The 19,470-nt window shown below is 42.8% G+C and overlaps 5 protein-coding genes across 8 annotated transcripts; 3 read left to right on the top strand and 2 right to left on the bottom strand.

Moving 5' to 3' along the window:
- The first annotated feature begins 591 nt into the window (after positions 1-591).
- FucTA (glycoprotein 3-alpha-L-fucosyltransferase A) lies at positions 592-8,893 on the top strand. 4 transcript variants are annotated; one of them, XM_017080299.4, is made up of 5 exons: positions 592-872; positions 4,745-4,928; positions 5,518-6,234; positions 6,476-6,659; positions 7,066-8,893. In XM_017080299.4, exons 2-5 carry the CDS (start codon positions 4,843-4,845, stop codon positions 7,588-7,590), a joined length of 1,512 nt encoding a protein of 503 aa, XP_016935788.4. In that variant the 5' UTR covers positions 592-872; positions 4,745-4,842; the 3' UTR covers positions 7,591-8,893. The 4 variants fall into 4 exon arrangements, with proteins under 4 accessions (XP_016935788.4, XP_065721179.2, XP_016935789.4 ...); XM_065865107.2 differs by lacking the exon at positions 592-872 and adding an exon at positions 2,468-2,612; XM_017080300.4 differs by lacking the exon at positions 592-872 and adding an exon at positions 4,484-4,634.
- On the bottom strand, positions 8,782-13,535 carry Msh6 (DNA mismatch repair protein Msh6). Its single transcript, XM_036815926.3, has 5 exons — positions 11,999-13,535; positions 11,610-11,939; positions 9,940-11,547; positions 9,395-9,880; positions 8,782-9,338 (listed from the first exon to the last, which is right to left on the bottom strand). The coding sequence occupies exons 1-5, from the start codon at positions 13,436-13,438 to the stop codon at positions 9,192-9,194; spliced, it is 4,011 nt and encodes a 1,336-aa protein (XP_036671821.3). The 5' UTR covers positions 13,439-13,535; the 3' UTR covers positions 8,782-9,191.
- A 285-nt stretch (positions 13,536-13,820) lies between these two features.
- Prp31 (pre-mRNA processing factor 31) lies at positions 13,821-15,715 on the top strand. Its single transcript, XM_017080295.4, has 4 exons — positions 13,821-14,014; positions 14,073-14,524; positions 14,585-15,203; positions 15,270-15,715. Exons 1-4 carry the CDS (start codon positions 13,916-13,918, stop codon positions 15,603-15,605), a joined length of 1,506 nt encoding a protein of 501 aa, XP_016935784.2. The 5' UTR covers positions 13,821-13,915; the 3' UTR covers positions 15,606-15,715.
- LOC108014259 (endoplasmic reticulum-Golgi intermediate compartment protein 3) lies at positions 15,621-18,769 on the bottom strand. Its single transcript, XM_036815929.3, has 5 exons — positions 18,576-18,769; positions 18,158-18,509; positions 17,254-17,591; positions 15,925-16,132; positions 15,621-15,863 (listed from the first exon to the last, which is right to left on the bottom strand). The coding sequence occupies exons 1-5, from the start codon at positions 18,661-18,663 to the stop codon at positions 15,728-15,730; spliced, it is 1,122 nt and encodes a 373-aa protein (XP_036671824.1). The 5' UTR covers positions 18,664-18,769; the 3' UTR covers positions 15,621-15,727.
- Positions 16,557-17,227, top strand: LOC108014258 (reactive oxygen species modulator 1). Its single transcript, XM_017080296.4, has 2 exons — positions 16,557-16,889; positions 17,013-17,227. The coding sequence occupies exons 1-2, from the start codon at positions 16,759-16,761 to the stop codon at positions 17,119-17,121; spliced, it is 240 nt and encodes a 79-aa protein (XP_016935785.1). The 5' UTR covers positions 16,557-16,758; the 3' UTR covers positions 17,122-17,227.
- Positions 18,770-19,470: the final 701 nt, after the last annotated feature.

Genomic DNA, 19,470 nt, shown 5'->3' with positions numbered 1-19,470 from the left:
GAAATTGTTAAGTTGTGCAAACGAATTGAAGCGGTTCGGAAAAAAGCTGTGTTGTAATTAATAGGTGAAATAAATGGTGAATTAATAAATTTAACTTTGTTCGAATTGGTAATCACAAAAAGAAAGAATAAATTAAGAAAAAAAGAAATAAGTTAAGGAAATTGAAATTTGATGCATCTTAGTGAAGACTCAAACCCTTAATAACGGTTGTCTTTGCTATCAGTGAAAGGGGGTGGTAAAAACCGCCCTGTGATAAGACAGCTGTGGCTTTTGTTTGTTTGCCATTTCTCTTGTTCTTGCCGCTCTCTTTCTCTTTTTGCAGTTGCGCAGAAATGCCGCCAAAGAAGAGGAATTAAAATATGAATAATATGGATATATATAAGGCCTTCAGAAACGTTTATACAATCGAAAACATAAGCAAAATTGCAAGTTTAAATTTGATTAAAGCTATTAAAAAGGTAAATTCATAACTATACCTCCCTCTTTCTCCGGCTCGCAGGACCTCTCTTCCGCTCTCTTCGCTCTCTCACTCCTGTGGGTGCCCAGCTGTCTGCTAAAAAGAACACATTTACATTTTCGGTTTTGGGCGCAGTTGCAAAAGTTACGTGAAAAGGCAAAGGACAACCGTTACTTTTATACCTCCCTGCGAGTCTGTGTGTGTGTCTGTGTGCGGAGAAAGCATTAAATTTACAAGCAAAAGAAAACCATTTAATAACCCAAAACTAAGCCAGTTTTAAGCTTAGTGTGCAAATATGAAAAAGACTGCGAAAGGTACACAAATTAGCTTAGCCAGCAAAAGAAGAAAAGTCTAAGGATCCATCACAAACAAACAAAAAATACATCAACAACAACAACAACGGCGGCTCAATTGTGTAAGTGCACTTGCAAAATGTTTATTGACCAGTCGAGAGGGCTAAAAGCCCACTTAACCCATCAGCGAACCACAAACTTTATTGATTAAGAAAAAAATATGAAAATCAAAGAGACATGTGAGGGAAAAAGACAGACGCAACGGTATATTGGTAACGGGACACAGACAGTGCGTGCGTAAAGTGGGGTGGTACGGGATGGTAAGGTGGGAGGGAAATAACGGGAACGGGAGTGGGAGTGGGAGTGGGGAATACCCCTCATATATGGGCTAAAAATATGGACACTTTATTATTAGAAAGGCCACAAGTGAACCACTAACCAACTAGTTGCGAAGTCACAATCAACAAATCCTCAAGGAAAAGTCCTTCGAAGAGAACCGAACACATAACAATAAAAAACTGTATAGTTTTCGGAAACCGAAGATGGGAATACCCTTACGAAAGTCACCATTAACATTATTATAAGCAAATACCTTAATAAAGATACCTTCTTAAAGATAATTAGCAATATTTCATGTAATCTTAGTAAATGGTCATCATTACAATGTAATACTTTTGAGATGAAAACGAATGAGTAGTTTCTTGGCATAGTATACAAAATATGTTACAACCTTGTGGTATTTAATCCTATGTTCAGCATGATAAAAAAAATAAAATGGACTGATAATATCAAGTATAAAACCATGTTATTTAAGGATACAAAATAACAGATGGTAAGACCTACAATACCCTTCTTGAAAGTGTATAAACTTGTAGCCAAGAAAGTCAAGTGCGACAGCGTGAAGACAACAAAGAAATGACATTTTCCCCAGCCAAAGTCCGTGTGGGACATTCAAGGAAAACAATGCATGCAAGTCAGGCAACCCCTACGTCCCCAGCTCTTCCATAAGTTTCCCCTCAGAGTGCTTGAGCCCCTATATTGCATAGTATATGTATATAGGCATATTGACATACTAAAGGCGTAGATCAAGTGCCTTGACAAGAGGCCACAGCACCTAACTAAATATAAACACATTAATTAAGGAAGCGAAAGCAGGACACGATTCGAGTGGTAGAAAAGCGTGTCATGGAATTTCCGGGAAAGAAATTACCAAGGATTTATTAGAAAACTTCTAGGATCCAGGTGGATTGGGTACCTACAACCCAGGAACTTTATTTTTAAGATTTTTAACTTATGGCAGCTTTAACGTAAGGTAGCTGTATTTTACAAAAGTATGATATTCAAAATCACATCAAAAATGATTGATGAAATCTAAAAAAACCAACCAAATTTTGTCATAATAGAATCCGTAAAACAAATCCCAATATTTAATATGTTCTCAGAATACCAATTTATACTCTGTATTCTATAGAATATAATTTTCGGAAATCACTGACGCTGCAATAAAAATATTAATTTAACAGGAATTACAAATTATCTGTATTTCCTTGAACTTTTCAGGTCCTATCACTGCAGAGCAGTGAAAGTGCTTTATGCTATCTGATTCATGCATAGAATACATATACATTTCTAATAAACCCCACTGATAAGAAACCTTATTCAGAATTTGTATATTGTTGCATATTAAAGTAGAATATTAAGTACACAGAAAACCGGGGAAAAAGTGCAGTTTTGCGAGAGCATTTCAAGCAGAAACACAAACAAACTAAAGCTGTCGTGAAAGTAAATGTGCTGAAATAATAATACCTTTAAAGATTTGTCAAACCGGAAACCGTGCCATAATCGATAGATTGAATTGAAAGGTGAATAAATAAACACGTGTCATGCGCTTCTTGGACCCCTGTAAGGAATAACAGGTAGAGCTTTAGTTCCATAGTCTATTGAGGTCTTTGCATGTGGTTTTGTTTGCTCACGCCACTTTCCCGTTCCTATCCCTATATCCCCCATCGGAGTCCTACATTTGCAACATGAATGAACGACTCCAACTACATTTTTCATGCAAGCCGAGGGATCCGCTCTGGTTATCCCCACTCTTTACTGGATTCTCCTTTCTTCTGCTGTTTGCTTGTCAAAAACGTCAAAAATGCGATAGTGAAGACCCCAATGAGGAACAGGGTGGCCTGAAGGCTACACTGAAAGAAAAGGCTTTACCAAAGGAAATATTTTTTTAGGAAATTTGTGTAACTACTCATTATAAGGTACCAAAGATCAAGTCTTATTACGAACGATTTTACTACTCTAAATTTCTTTACTTTCCAATGAACAATCTAACTTGTATGTCAATCTAAAAATAGAATTATAAAGTTTTATAGCGCTCAAAGTATTTTATATACTTACATTAATTTTGAGATATAAATGTAAGATAATTTTTATAATATAAATAAATAAATAAATAAATATTGTAAGTTAGTTGTAGATTTTCAAGTGTGGAATAGTTGCGAAGTAGAGCGGGCAACTTAAGTGGCCCCCGGCCACAACTTGCACCACCTTGTTTGCATGGCTACCAAAGTAGTGCGGAACCCCAGAGCTCAGACCCTAAGTGCTGTTGCAACCGCCGGCGGGATGAGTCACACAGACACATTGGAACAGTGCCATAAATGACATGTGATAGATGGATGGACACTTGGTGAGGGCTTTGGGGGATTAGCCAGGAATGTGGCCCAAATGAAGCTGCACCCGCCTGCCGCCGTCTCCTGTAATTAGGGCCCCTCGGGACAGGTCCACAAGAGCCGTTGATAGTAGCCAGCTCTGAGAGGAGGCAACCCACACCCACCTCCTCCTACTTTTCCAACCACTTTGCTCGCTTCTCTGGGCCCTCGGTTCTTTTATTACGTATACGCCCCGCTGGTTGATGTGGAACAGCTCTTGAGGCGAGACAGCCATCTGCCTCAATATTTGGTCTGGGCAAATACGGATTGTCCGATTTCGAATATTTTTATTGACTGAACGTAAGAGACTCTCGCCTCTCCCACGTGTGGTTAAATTCATATACATTTTGACGGAGCTGGGACAATATTAACGATTCGGAACTAATATCTTTCGTTCAACCGTGACTTACGAGAGAAAACTAAAAAGTTATACCGATCATCATAAAATCGATCGCTGCTAAGTGCTAAAATAATCCAACTCACTACAGATCAGGTAGTTTTATCACATCTTCTATAAGAATTTGCACAAGATATTCAACGCATTGGGATTAGGAAGCGGGAGAAAACGAAAGCAACACATTTTTAAAGTTTAGAGGACGTGTCATTGCAAAATGCAAGATAAGGGAACTTTCAAATATGTAGGTTCACGAGAACAGTATAAAAATGTTATTTCATATTTGTATGCGGTGATAAGAAAAATTTCTTTGAGCAATAGGCAAACGGAGATTATCTATAGCATATGTATGTGTGTTTCAAAATGAAAACAATGTTTATTGATTTTGGTACTTTTGAAAAAATTTTTTTATTAATTATATTTATTTAAAAATACTACCTCTATTTTATTTTAAATTTCAATTCACAAATCTTAATTTTTTTTTATTTTAAACCATTTATTTTGTTAATATATTATAATAAAAATTGCATTAACTAGCTTTGTTCTCATTCACTTTAAAACTGATAAAAATGGTGTTACTAAAATCCCCAGAGACTGCTTTATACCACAATGTTAGATTAAAAAACCCGGCAGTGAGCAATGTACATACCGCCCCTGCGATCGTTGAAACGAAACATTTTTAATATTGAGCTCAGTTCTCGCAGAGAGTCCAAGCGATCAACACGATTTTAGTAGAGTATTGTATCAAAATACACGTCGAGTCGGCCGAAAAATTAACACGGGTAATTAGTGCTGGAAATTTGGGGCTTCGGCAGAGATGAAGTACGACGGGAATCGAATATTTGACTTTATAATTTACTATTTATCATGTTTATGTATCTATCTCGCACAGCACAATGAATAACGCCAGCTGAAGAAGACGTAATCGGTTCATTGGCCCCCGAAACCCGTAGTCTAGAGCCCCATCGCTGAGGACTGGGAGCGGTCACCATGCGACGTCCGAAAATATCCCTCAAGAAGTACTTCTATTTCACACTGATCTGCGCCCTCCTCCTCATTTTCGTTTTCAATCTCAAGTGAGTAAGATAACATGTCGGTAAAGGTAAATAGTACCACTCAAATATTGATCTTCGGGTGCCAAAGAGCCACAATAGGGAATACAGCGCCATCAGGTTGTGGAAAATTTAATTTATTTAAAAAAATAAACATACATAGCCCAGTTCGATTTAATTTAAACATTTTAGTTGGATTCTCTAGTGCTGACGTATGGATTGTTCCTCGCGCAAAAAAATTATTTCATCGGAATTCACAGGGCTTTTTTATAAACATTATTCCATAATATATATATTTATTCAAAAAATTTTCAAAGAGAGCCTGTCAGTATTTCTTAGTTCGTTGGAACTGTTTTTAAAATACATATATAAAGTAAATGGAAATAAACTTTAAAACCAAAAGCAAATTTAAAACAAAGTGGAATTAAAATTGATTAGCAGAATTAATTATTGATTTAGCAAAATGTGGAATAAAAATAAAATGGAATATAAAAAAAAGTGGCACCCAGGAACCTGTACTTACTTAATGCTCAGACTTTCATGGAATTTGTTTTCCAATTAAAAACGATCTTATTCTGCTGTAACTAATTAATTTTCTTTAAAAACCCCTCAGGGAGAGCGAATTATGGAAGACGCGGAGTTCCCGATCGTCACAAATAACCACACAGCAGCAGCACCATCAACATCTGCACCAACTGCAGTCCATGGACGAGGAGCATCCAGCGGCCACCAGTTCCACGCCGGCGCCAGTTGCACCCACTGTGCTCCCCGAAGTGGCGGATAATCTCGTCGAGGAGCCGGAACAGGCGGTTCTGGAGGAGGAGGAGACTGAGGCGGATCGGCAGCAAGAGCCGCCGGTGGAGAAGGCCTGGTTCTTCAAGAACGGAGAGTACTACCCAAAGCCAGCCAGGACCTACAGCAATCGCAAGGCCAGGAAGCGCCATGCCCCGCGTCTGCTGCCCCATCAGGATCCCTATTCCGATCGGATCGTTAACCAGCTGATGTACGTGCCGCATAACTACGAGGAGATCAAGTCCAGCGGCAAGCTGAAGACCATCCTCCTCTACAATGGACTGGGTCCGTGGAACGTGAAGAAGGGCCGCGACGTCTTCCTGAAAGCCAAGTGCCCCGTGGACACCTGCGAACTGACTGCCAATCGCGATCTGGCCAGCTCGGCCGACATGATCCTCTACAAGGACCACTACATCCCCACGGGCATCCGGCGGCCCAACAATTCCAAACAGGTCTCCATGCTCTACTACCTGGAGTGTCCGTACCATACCCAGAACGTGAAGGTGCCCGATGCCATAAATTGGACGGCCACCTACAGGTGGGTTTCTATACTTAAATATTTGCATCCTATTGCTAAAATAATCTTAAAAGCTAAATACCAGCTTTTGTTTTCATGCACTCGATTTTCAGTATATTATAATATTTCTGCGAAGCTTGTATTCGCGAAATACGATTTTAAATATCAAGTGGGGGTATTTAGGTTATCGCAGCTTGGTGAATCATATGACTCGTAGTTTTATTTATTCGGAGTAATTAATAATCTGTTTTGTTTTTTGCAGACGGGACAGTACTATTGTTGCGCCCTATGAAAAATGGCAGTATTACGATACAAAGGTGCAGCAGCAGGAGCAGGATATCAACTACTCCGTCAACAAGACCAAGAAAGTGGCTTGGTTTGTGTCCAACTGTGGAGCGAGGAATGGCCGGCTCCAGTACGCCCATGAACTGCAAAAGCACATCGAGGTAAGCATAAAATGTTACTCTATTTAAAGTCATTATAGATCAGGGACATTTAATTGAGGCATTAATTTTGTAATTTAGCAATATTAAACAACAATATTATTTATATTAGTTAACGAGCCTGTTTTAAAGCATTTTTGACAAAATGTATGTCAGAAAAACACAAAGATTTCAAAAAATGGGTCACATTCAGGACGACTATTGGACCAATTCAATCTTAGTGCAGATTTTTAATTATTTCCGAATTTCGTTTCTTTTGTAAAGTAATTTTACATCATTAACCTAACATATTGATACAAAGTAAAGTTGAAAATATGATTAAAGAACCTTGAACTTTTTAAATAGTGTTGTAACCCAGTTTATACGATTTATTACTTCATTAACTAAACATCACTACCTTCCCTAACAGGTTGACATCTATGGGGCTTGTGGCAACTTCAAGTGCTCGCGGAGCACGGCGGACAAGTGCTTTGAGATCCTGGACAACGACTACAAGTTCTACCTGGCGTTCGAGAACTCCAACTGCAAGGACTACATCACAGAGAAGTTCTTCGTAAATGCGCTGAACAGAAGGGTTCTGCCCATCGTGATGGGGGCCCGGCCGGAGGATTACGAGGTGAGTGCCCCACGGAGGTCGTACATCCACGTAGACGAGTTCGCCTCGCCCAAGGAGCTGGCGGAGTATCTGCGCATCCTGGATCGCGACGACGAGCTGTACAACTCGTACTTCAAGTGGAAGGGCACCGGTGAGTTCATCAACACGTACTACTGGTGCCGGGTGTGCGCCACGCTCCACAACGAGGAGCAGCTGAGGAAACCCCGGTGGTACACGGATCTCAACGACTGGTGGCGGGGACCCGGAGTCTGCACGACGAGATCCTGGCGGAACTTCAAGGCGCGCAAGGATGTTATCAGCGACTCCAGCGATGACTGAGTCCAAGTCCTCGATGCGATCCAGATCGTGGGCATGGGCTTTCCGTAAATCACCAGTCATCATCATCAGTGAGTCCCTCGTTTTTGAATTGCTGTTTCGCAGGTATCACCATCTCTACTTTCACTATCACTATCCACCGGATGGGTCTATTTTATTTCGAGAAAAAATGTGCGATATAAGGTCTTTAAATAATTGCCCTCTTCATTTTAGATTCGAAAAAATGCCAAATATTTTAATAATATTAATAACAATTCTCATAAACTCTTTGGTTTATTTTCTAAAATCCCATTATATGTCAGTGAATTCTAGTGAATGCTTGATATTATCAAACCTTTTATCAAACATAATTTCAAGACCTTTAGTCGCACACAAAATTGTCTTCAATCAAAGAAATCGACCCATCCTTTGCTAATCCATGTGTAAATGGTCGCTTCGTTTTTGTCGGAGTTTTACGTAAATGTTTTTTGTAGTTAGTTAGTAAGTAAACCGATCCTCGGAGCTGGTCACGCCCTGGAAAATCGAATAAGACCGAGGAGGCACGAGGTGAGGAATGTTCAAGCACTATCCCATAGATCCCGTGCCGATCGTTGTAACATATACAATACCAGATGCATAAGAGAATGTAGACACCTAGCATAGTTATATATGGATATACAAATGATATGTATACATAGTTCGGTAATTTATATAGTTGTTTAAACCAAAAGCAAGTCCAAAATAGACCATAATAAGGTAAAGAGAGGCAAGCCAGTTAAAGTAGTTTCGCATTATCAAGCTTAACTACGATGAGAAGAGGCATCAGCTAAATAGCTTAGATCTTTTGTAAGTGTTTTTGTAAGCAACCAGCAACTGATGGCTCGATCTGAAATGTGTTGCCTGTTAATCGAGCACATTTTATTTCCCCTTTTGATTTTCGGTCTTAGATCTTGTCTAGAATGGCTTTTAGTTTAAATGTTAGCTGTAGAGAGCTACTTGAAAAGGTTTCCCAGCCTGTTGACAAACTACTTACTCTATAACCGATTCGCACAAGCTAACATATATATCTGATCTAATACAAATACAATCTGCATTCCTATTTTCACAAAATAACATATGACGTATTATTTCAATTCGAACAGCGCATATGTGTGTTTTTATAAATTTTAGCAATATTTGTATTTATTGAGTAACATTTAATTTATAAGTATTGAATAATATCATCTGTGTGTGTATTTTGATTGTGAACTTGTTTTAATTTTAATTTTTACTGTGATACAAAAAATAATAACATAATAATAAACAAGAATTAAACAGTGGCAACCAACGGCAACAATTTAAAATGTTTTCTGGGCTCCAGACGAAATTATAAATGCTTGATGAACCAACTAAGTGGTAAAGGGTTTTGGGGATGGCAAATGTTTTTAATTCAGAGAACTTAAGAAATATAAAAAAAACGAAATTCGTACATATTGGAATATTGAAAAATGCTTAAAAGCAACGTATACTATAAACTAGAGCAAAGCTGCCTCATAGCAAATAAGAACGTGTATATGTTCATGTTCAAGCAATTTGAAGAAGTCTTCATAAATATTCAAAAGCCTCAATTATGGAGATTCTGTACCCTAAACCTGGCACATTTTAAGCTGCTTTAGTAACTCTTGAAGAGCATTTAATTTCTGCTTCTTCGAATCTTCATTTCCTGCGGTGGCGGCTACGATCTTTGCCGTAATTTTGCGCTGCAGAGCAATGGCTTCGACTTTCTTGGAAAGCTGGAAATAAACAGAATCTTTACCTGTTTTTAATTGAAAAGATAGAAATCACCCACCTCATAGGCACGCTTTATAATTCCTTGAGGCATTCCAGCTAATTTGGCAGCATTGAATCCATATGATTTTGGACAAGCACCGGCTGAGTATTTGTATAGGAACGTAACCGTTTCTTGAGTGGGATCCGCAGTGTCCTCGTTCTCCACCATGCAGGCCATGTGACCTAGGGTGATTCTCTTGTCGTTGTGGAAGAAATCAATGAGATTGTGGTAGTGGGTGGAGAACAGTGTGCGACACTTGAGATTGGCCAGGAAGTTAACCACGGAGGCTGCAATGGCCGTGCCATCGTAGGTTGCGGTTCCCCTGCCCAATTCGTCGAGCAACACAAGCGAATGGCATGTAGCGTGCTTGAGAATGAGGGAGGTTTCATTCAGCTCCACGAGGAAGGTACTGTGCCCGGCTAGAATATCATCTTGAGCCCCCAGTCGCGTGAAGATTCTATCCACCAACGAGAGGCGGCAGCTAGCAGCAGGAATGTGGGCACCCTAAAAAAAGGAACTCATTTTAGCCATTGGAAAATAAATAGTATTCCAATAATGCTTACAATTTGAGCCATGATAACCAGCAGCCCTAGTTCCCTCATCAGCGTGCTCTTGCCGCCCATATTGGGACCAGTGAGCAGGGACAGTGGCGCCTCCGAGTCTGTGCCCAACTCCAGGCCGTTGGGAATGAAGGTGGAGGCATTTACGCAAGGATGGTAGCCCTCTTCCAGTTGAACAAACGGCTGCTCTACTCCAGAGACCAGCTCTGGCACACAGATGACCATCTGTTGGCCAGCGTACTCCGCCAGGGAGCCCAGCACATCCAAGTTGGCCACACAGTCGATGCATTGCTTCCACTGATCGTAGTGATTGGAGAACTTCTCGAAAAGACGACGAGCCAAGTCCTTGAGCACCATGTTCCGGGTGTCTTCAGCGTGTTGCATTTCCTTGAGAAAAGCTCGGGTTTCAACAGTGGTGTAGCGGCGCGAGGGCTTCTTGCCCTTGGTTTGTCCCTCCAAGGTATAAGACTTATTCGCCTTATTGGCATGGGTTTCCGGCACATCCAACTGGTAACGCTTCTTGTCGCTTCCAAAATATGTAACACGACAACCAAAATGGCGCTCTTGCTCCACGAGATATATCTTCAGGCGTCCCTCGATCTCGTTAATGGAATCCATTGCCGAATCGTATTCAGCATCCATTCCAGCTTGTGGAGCAATCACTCCCGTTTTGGCCGCAGCTTCATGATCAAAAGCAGTAGCAAAGTATTTTAGTTCCTTGCTAAGATCGGGAAATGAACCTCCAGATTCCGGCAGCTGGGTAATCCTCTTGAGCAAAGCTGTTTCGCACTGATGGAACATCATGGGCAGTTTGGTAAGTGTGTTGAACCCCTTCAGGACTGCCATGAATCCCAGTAGCTTCTGCTTGTTGTATATCTTTTCCTCGAAGAGAATGGCCCGGGAGTCCGGATGATCCATCTGCTTGATTTGCTTGTTGCCAAAGAGGTGAATCTGCGCCAGATTTCGCTCGAAATCCGGCATGGGGGCGAGCAAAGCACGAACCTCCTGCAGTTCGGCTGGCATCCTGATCAGTTCTCCAATAGCATCTTGTCGCTCCTTAATGACTGCCACATCGCAGCTCGGGGCACAGAGCCAGTGGTGCAGCAGTCGCTTTCCAAACTTTGTGCAGCAGTGATCTAAGGTGGAGAACAAGGAGTGATCCTCGCCAATAATCCTCAGATTCGACAAGGTAGTGGCATCCAGTACCATGTGGGAACGCCTCAAAGTAGAGGCCACAGTCGGCTTTTCATCCGCCAGCTGATCGGGTGGCACATAGAGCTGATAACGTGCCATGGGCAGAACCTTGGGCTCTAACTTGCACTTGTGGATGAAGAAGATGCACTGGCCGAGAGCTTTAAGGGCGAGCTTGTAGTCGTCATGGGGTGTGAGGCCCAAATGATCCACATCCGACTGCATTGTGCGCAGAACCAATGGCCAGTTGTCATTGGAACCATTTCCTGCATAATAGCGCTCTGCCAACAGTTTAAGGGTTTTTTCTGCATTGCAGGCCTGCGATCCATTACTGGGAACCTGCTCCTTGAGGATTCCGCCCAGTACAGTGCGCACAATCTGCTGGGACCGCTGGCTCAAAGCGGATTTCTCATTGAGGAGCTAAGGATTGGAAATAAATAAGTAGATTGCCAGCAATGAACATTCAAGGTAGGATTAATTACCAAAACTGGCATATGATGGGAAAGCAGGGTGAGTAGACGAGAACAGTTCTTATCGTCCTCGAACTCGCCCAAGTGGAAGTCTCCTATGGAGGTGTCTATAAAGCACACACCGAACCGGCTCCAAGTACCCTCATCCTGCTCAACTAAAGCCAACATATAGTTGGGCTGATGGTTCGGTCCGATCTTGCACTGTGATCCGAAGACCTGGGTGCCACGATTGGTGATCTGGCAGATTTCGCGGGCCACCACTTTGTCAAACTTGGTGGCCTTGATGCGCTTGCAACGCTCGGTCATCATGTCCGGGGTTTCTGTTTGCTCCACGCGGGCCACCTGGAGAATAATTACTGATAAAATATTCTGGCAAAACAGTCTTCTTCTTCAAAACTCACCTTAAACCCCCTGTCTATGAGGATCGTGGACATTTTATCGAAGGATATCTCCGGGAAACCTGAGTGGGCAAACTCACCGCGCATGTAGGTGAAGCCCAGCTCGTTGACGCCCACGTCCGCATCCATGTGATACAGTTCATAGAACTTGCCCACCTTGAAGAACAAGACACAATCGAAGTTGTCTTGTTTGAGGACCCACCACTGACGAACTCCCGGCGACAGACCATTGAGGAACTTCTCTGGCACATGCAGGGTGCTCTTATCGTAGTTCGGATGGTCGGGACGCCTTCCCGCCTTGTCCTTGATCTTGTCTGGCTGCAGAAACTCTAGTTTCTGGTGGGGCCACACGACGGGCTCATCCAAAGTGGAGGTGGTGGTCACTATATCATCGTACGATGCATCCTTCTTGGCATTGCTCTGCAGGTTCTTCAGTTTCTCCTGGAAGGTGGAACCCTCGGCCAGCTGGATAGTGGTCTCCAACTTGATCTTCTTGCTCGAGGGTTCATTGTTGTTGTTAAGGGTCTTGGACTTTTTGCGAGATTTCTTGGGTGAGGGGGTGTCCACGGACACGTCGTGTTCGCTGAACGACACCTCCTCCTCGCCGCTGCTGACGCTATCATCGCTGGCCTCGTTGGCGTCCGGTTCGTAGTCGGAGGCGCATTCGGAAAAGTCGTCCTCCGACTTGGTCTCGTTCATTTCCGGTTCGCTCTCCGATTCCGGCTGAACGATGCGCTTCCGCTTGCGCTGGCCAGTGACCGCCTCATCGTCGGAGCCTCCGGAAAGCGGCAGCTTCCTCTTTGCCGCTGGCTTGGCATCACCCTTGCCGGAATCCTTCTTGCTGGAATCCTTCTTGCTGGAATCCTTCTTGCTGGAATCCTTCTTGCCGGAGTCTCCGGAAAGCGGCAGCTTCCTCTTGGCTGCTGGCTTGGAATCCTTCTTGCCGGAATCCTTTTTGCCGGAATCTTTCTTGCCGGAATCCTTCTTGCTGGAATCCTTCTTGCTGGAATCCTTCTTGCTGGAATCCTTCTTGCCGGAGTCTCCGGAAAGCGGCAGCTTTCTCTTGGCTGCTGGATTGGAATCCTTCTTGCCGGAATCCTTCTTGCCGGAATCCTTCTTACCGGAATCCTTTTTGCCGGAATCCTTCTTTCCGGAATCCTTCTTGCCGGAATCCTTCTTGCTAGAATCATTCTTACCGGAATCCTTCTTGCCGGAATCCTTCTTGCCGGAATCCTTGCCGGAATCCTTCTTGCTGGAATCCTTCTTTCCGGAATGCTGCACCCTTGGCTGCTGGTTCTTGAGATTCTCCTTTTCTGTGGTTGCCGGCTCGGTTTTTACGCTCGGTGTCAGTTTCTTTTTGTCGGTAGCCGGCGATTTGGCAAAATAATTAAACAAAGTGTTCTTTGGCGTACCGCCCACACTTGTGTTCAACTTCTTGGACATGATAGCGGCCTAGAAATGATTGCGAATTGCGCACAAAAGCCAGTGTTAAGACGCCGAGATTGTCCGCCAAAACCAAAACTCAGTATTCAGTATTCAGTATTCAGTATGCTCGCACTGTGACATAAGCTCCATTCCGTCGCGTAATGGACCCGCTACGTTGCAGTGGATGAAAAATACCGAGTTGGAGAATGTTTTTACGTTTTTGTGAATCGTTTTAGTTCTGAAGAATAGTTTAAATCGTTGAATTGTTTAAATTGTGTAACCGTTGTTGTGTAAATTGTTAAAATACAAAAACCGCTGCTTCGCCTTCCACATTCAAAATTTAAAATCATGTTTCTATGTAATATGTACATTTTAGTATTTTAAAGATCCACATGGTATATTTAAGCGGTCGATTTACGGTCGGTCTAATTCCAGTACCAATAAAGTAAAACAAATTTCACGAGTTTTAGTAAATAAAATTAAAAATAAACTATAATGTCGCTGGCAGACGAACTACTCGCAGATTTGGAGGAAGACAATGACAATGAGTTGGAGGAGGAAGATGCGGAGATGACCAGTGCCGAGGACGAAAGCGTAAGACATAAAAACATGGTGCGAGCCTTGTAAAATAACCAATTCCCTTTTTCCACAGCTCCTGGCGGAGAAGTTGGCCAAACCGGCCCCCAATCTGATGGACGTCGATGTCACCGTGCAATCGGTGCGGGAGCTTTGCAAGCTGCGCGATTCAGAGCGCCTAAGGAACACCCTACAGCAGATTGAGCACTACGCAAGCCGCCAGAGAACTGCAGCCGAAATGCTGGGATCCGTAGAATCCGATCCCGAGTACTGCCTCATCGTGGACGCGAATGCCATAGCTGTGGACATCGACAACGAGATCTCCATCGTGCACAAGTTCACCAAGGAGAAGTACCAAAAGAGATTCCCCGAACTGGACTCCCTGATTGTGGGCGAGATTGAGTACTTGCTGGCGGTCAAGGAGCTGGGCAATGACTTGGACCAGGTTAAGAGCAACGAGAAGCTGCAGGCCATCCTCACACAGGCCACCATTATGATTGTGTCCGTCACCGCCTCCACCACTCAGGGGTAAGTTAGTTGCCATCTTAAGTCAAGAAAACCTCTAACAATATCCTTTCCTTTCGACAGCACCATGCTAACGCCAGCGGAGAAGGCCAAGATCGATGAGGCCTGCGAAATGGCCATCGAGCTGAACAACTTCAAGTCCAAGATCTACGAGTATGTTGAGAGCCGCATGACCTTTATAGCGCCCAATCTTTCGATGATTGTCGGAGCTTCCACAGCTGCCAAACTCCTGGGCATTGCTGGCGGTCTCTCGAAACTGTCCAAAATGCCCGCCTGCAATGTTCAGGTCTTGGGCTCGCAGAAGAAAACCCTGTCGGGCTTCTCACAAACGCAGATGTTGCCACACACTGGCTACGTTTACTACTCCCAGATTGTCCAGGACACTGCTCCAGATCTGCGACGCAAGGCAGCTCGATTGGTGGCCGCCAAAGCGGTGCTGGCTGCTCGGGTGGATGCCTGCCATGAGAGTGTCCATGGGGAGATTGGCCTGCGCTTTAAGGAGGACGTAGAAAAGAAACTGGACAAACTGCAGGAACCGCCCCCGGTGAAGTTCATCAAGCCACTACCAAAGCCCATCGAGGGAAGCAAGAAGAAGCGAGGAGGCAAGCGCGTGCGTAAGATGAAGGAGCGATATGCGCTCACAGAGTTCCGCAAGCAGGCAAACCGCATGAATTTCGGAGATGTACGTTGGAAGCTTATATATAAAATGCTCATCAACTAATTGCTAACATATTCACCTTCCTTACAGATCGAAGAGGATGCCTACCAAGGAGATTTGGGTTACTCCCGCGGCACCATTGGCAAAACCGGCACCGGACGCATCCGTTTGCCCCAGGTGGATGAGAAGACCAAGGTGCGGATCAGCAAGACGCTGCACAAGAACCTGCAGAAGCAGCAAGTTTACGGAGGAAACACCACAGTCAAACGCCAAATCTCCGGAACAGCCTCCAGTGTGGCCTTTACGCCACTGCAAGGTCTGGAAATTGTTAATCCCCAAGCGGCTGAACGTTCCCAGACGGAAGCCAATGCCAAATACTTTTCAAACACCTCCGGATTCCTGTCAGTCGGACATCGGACTACCTAAAGAAACTCCTTCCTCTTCATTTTCTATAAAATTAAGCACTTTTATTTGGAGATTTGTCGAATGTATAATGAATTAGGCGTAGTAAAGCTGCATCGAAGCTGCACAAGAGATTCAAATTGTTGTTAGCTGAGCTTGCCCACTTCCAATTTGCGCTGAATGGCCTCCCAGGAGTTGTTCAGCAACACGGCCAGAATGCCGGCCACCGTGAAGACGCCTCCAATGATGGAACAGCAATTCGTGGCGAAGTGGCCAAAGGAGCTGCGGATACAAAACGAATACAATAAAAATTGAAATTGCGGATACCATTTGCTCTACTGACTTGTGCTTCTCGGCATATTTCACCATCAGCGGCGACAGTTCGTAGCTGAAGAAGATTCCTGGCATTCCTCGCTCCCGATCTGAAAGATCTTTCCGGTACCGCGTGACTGAGAATTGATTCGTGTATATGGGCTCCCCGTAATTACTTCCCCGCATATATACCGTGGGCACAATTTTTAAATAGTAATTGAACATTTCGCTTTTTGTCTCTGCAAATAAATAGTAATAAATTTTTTGGGAATAAAAATCAGTGGAAAAGGCTTTCATTGTAAAATCTTAAGTTTCGGGTGTACTTTTATTGACTAATGAATTAAAACACTTTTCTACCTAACACCAATATTTTAAATAAGGCGATAGAAGAAGAATTAAACATTTTTGTTAATTGTATGTTTTTTAATACAGATCCCTTAGTAGTTCGTTACTTTTATAAATAAGTTTGCCGGGTAGCATAAAATAAGTTTTTGGTCTTAAAAACTTTTAAAAATTGGTTTTTAAAGGAAATATCTAAATAAAAAACCATAACATTTGTGCGGTGGCTAACAGTAGCGAATAAACGCACCTAACATTTCAGTGTGACCGCTTAAAATATGTAATGTTCGGTAAAGCTTATCGATAATTCCGGTAACGCTTTTTCACATCCCTAGCTCACTGACACATTCACATTGTTTTACGATTCGGTGCCGAAATAAATAGAAGTATTTCGAATATTTCCAAAAATAAACGGACCTTTGGGCACTACTTGATATATTCATTAGTGAGCCGGAGCAGCGGAGCTTGCTACGCAGCGGGATCAACGTATATTTAGCAGAACGAGAGAAACCAAGGACTTTGCGGCATGCCACTGCCCACGAGCTCATTTTCCCAGCAGGGACCATCGTGCTTCGATAAGATGAAGACGGGCTTCATCATCGGATTCTGTGTGGGAATGGCCAGTGGAGCGGTCTTCGGGGGATTCTCGGCACTCAGGTGAGTTGGACTTTGCACCCGGCTGGTCTGCTTGCCACTTCTCCAATGGAGTGACGCAAGTGGAGGCCGGCAATTATGTAATTACACCGGCTAACTAATGAAACCAATAAAAATCTCGCACAGATACGGACTACGTGGTCGGGAGCTGATCAACAATGTGGGCAAGACCATGGTCCAGGGAGGCGGGACTTTCGGGACCTTTATGGCCATCGGCACAGGGATTCGCTGCTGATCCTGCTGGCATTTGACTAGAGTTATTGAACACCAACCTTAAGCCCTACTCCAATCTTGTTTAAATTACGTTAAGTTATTGCAATAGAGATGTTAAAGAGATACGAGATGGGTTTGTTTGTTTACTACTCACCAGCGACGTCCACTCGCAGTCCATCCAGAGGATGCGTCTTGGCGAACTCGATCTTCTCGCCAAAGGACAAGTGATTGATGGTGTGCGATAGCTTCACATTGCTGAACTGAAAGTCGTGAATGTGGAACTGGCGGATGGAGAAGCTCTTGCCGGGCGCAAAGTGGAAGCTGCCGGCCATGCGGTTCACCTCTAGGTGGCCCTGGATGCGGCAGCCCTCCTTGAAGGCGTCCTCGTCGCTGCGCTTGTACTTGCCCTTGCATTGCTCGATTTTGTCCACTGCCACATTCCACTTGCGCAGCCGGTAGGCGTCCAGCACTTCCTCGCACGTGTTGCAGCAGCTAGATTGGATTGTTGATTGGGTTAAAAAGGGGAGTACAAGGGGCCAACATTAAAATAGAGCTAAATCCTGATCTAGACTATTTTCATAACTGAGTTAAAAAGTTTTGACGAAGTTATAACTTCATTATCATGGTTAATATATTCCAAGTCACATTATTTGAAAAAATATTCTAATTTTGAGGTGTGCAAGTTAGTAACAAAGAAAACATTACTTAAGCTTGTTAAATTCAAATGGACCTTCATAACATTTCAATAGAAAAAAACAAACCAGAGTTTAGCAATAAATAATGCAAATTCGAGTTAACAAAGCTAAGCAACTAAAATCAGAAAGCAGATGAGTTTAGCTTTAAAAGATTACTTATTAAATGTCTAGGTATTTAAGTTACACTGAATCCAAAAGATTATACTTCTTATTACAAGGTAGTAGTTACAAGCAATGCTTTCTGATAATATTAATCGTAAAGAGGCAGAAACAGATCTTTAACTCCTTAAGTAAAGGAAAGTGATAGCTTTACAAGTTGAATTAGTGTAAGTTATTGATATCCGATCCGGATATATAGCTTACTGGGTGGCATTGTGCTCCGCTCCGTAGCAACTGCCGCAGGTCACGTTCTTATTGGGCGGCGAGACGGCCACAATTTCCTTGATGGGCGTCTCCTTAAGGGGCTCCCCTTTGAGATCCAGCCGGTGCTTAAAGACATCGTGGTCCACCCTTAGGTGGGTGTCCCCCGAGGAGTCCATCGCGTCCAAGGAGATGTAGTTGCAGGCGAGATTGTGAAGCGTTACATCCAGGTTTATTCTCAACTTGTGACCCCTAGTTGTGTCGACGAACAGTTCCTCATTCAAGGTGGGCTGCATGTAGCTCAGGAACTCGAGGAATATCAGGATACTTATGGTGCTGGTGCTGATTATTGTAACTGAAATTCGGGAAAAGCCGGTTGTTTGGGTTGCTTATCGCCACAATCAGTTTCACCTGCACCCACCTGCGGCGCCGCCCACAGTGCGAACGCTGAAATCATCCAAGGTGCGCGGATAGGCGTCCAGGCGACGCAGCACGTCGGCGAACTTCATATTACACAAATGACCCACAAAAAACAAGAACCGGAGACGTAAACAATAAAAATTACATACTTTTTGCAACGGCAGGTGACGTGTGCGATTGGCGTTGCCAGAAGTCTGCATAGGTTCAGCCAAACAGATGTTCCCTGCTGTTCGATGAATGGGGACAATCGTCATCGAAAACTATACATACATCGCCGACTTTATTTCTTATTGGTTTTACATGTTACATTATTTAACATTTTTAAATCTTCTACCTTAACTACTTTCCCGTGTTTCAGTTTATACGTCTCTAAAATTCGTATTTATTAAATAAGATTATTGCAACAAAAAATATTTTCAAGGCCATTCGCTTCGCCGTTAGAGAATTAAAATATGAGGCATCCATTCTACACCACTTAACGCAAGTTTACATTTATTTAAAAAACATTCTACACAACCTTACGAAAATTTATCTTAAAATAAAGAAATACATAGATTACAATTTAACAACTATATTGGTATAAAGAAACAAAAATCACAAAAATAATTTCATAGGATTTTTGAAAAAAAATTGCAAATTTCTATTTTGAGTTTTGTGAGTTTTATTTAAAAATGTTATAATCAATACAGTTTATTTTAACATGGTCAAAGATTTATCCGAATTTTAATGTCTCCTAGCAAAATTTACTGAAATCAGAAGTTCGCCATGAGAATAAACCAATGGATCTTTAAAATATTTTTTTTTTACATTCAAGTAAGAATTCTTTAGTGAATTTTTTTTTCAAATTTGTTTTTACTTTTACTTTTAGAGAAACGGAAATGTAGACTAGTCCCGAC

The sequence above is a fragment of the Drosophila suzukii genome, chromosome 3, assembly GCF_043229965.1.
Source record: "Drosophila suzukii chromosome 3, CBGP_Dsuzu_IsoJpt1.0, whole genome shotgun sequence".
NCBI lineage: Eukaryota > Metazoa > Arthropoda > Insecta > Diptera > Drosophilidae > Drosophila > Drosophila suzukii.
This window is presented reverse-complemented; position numbering and strand designations above follow the sequence as displayed.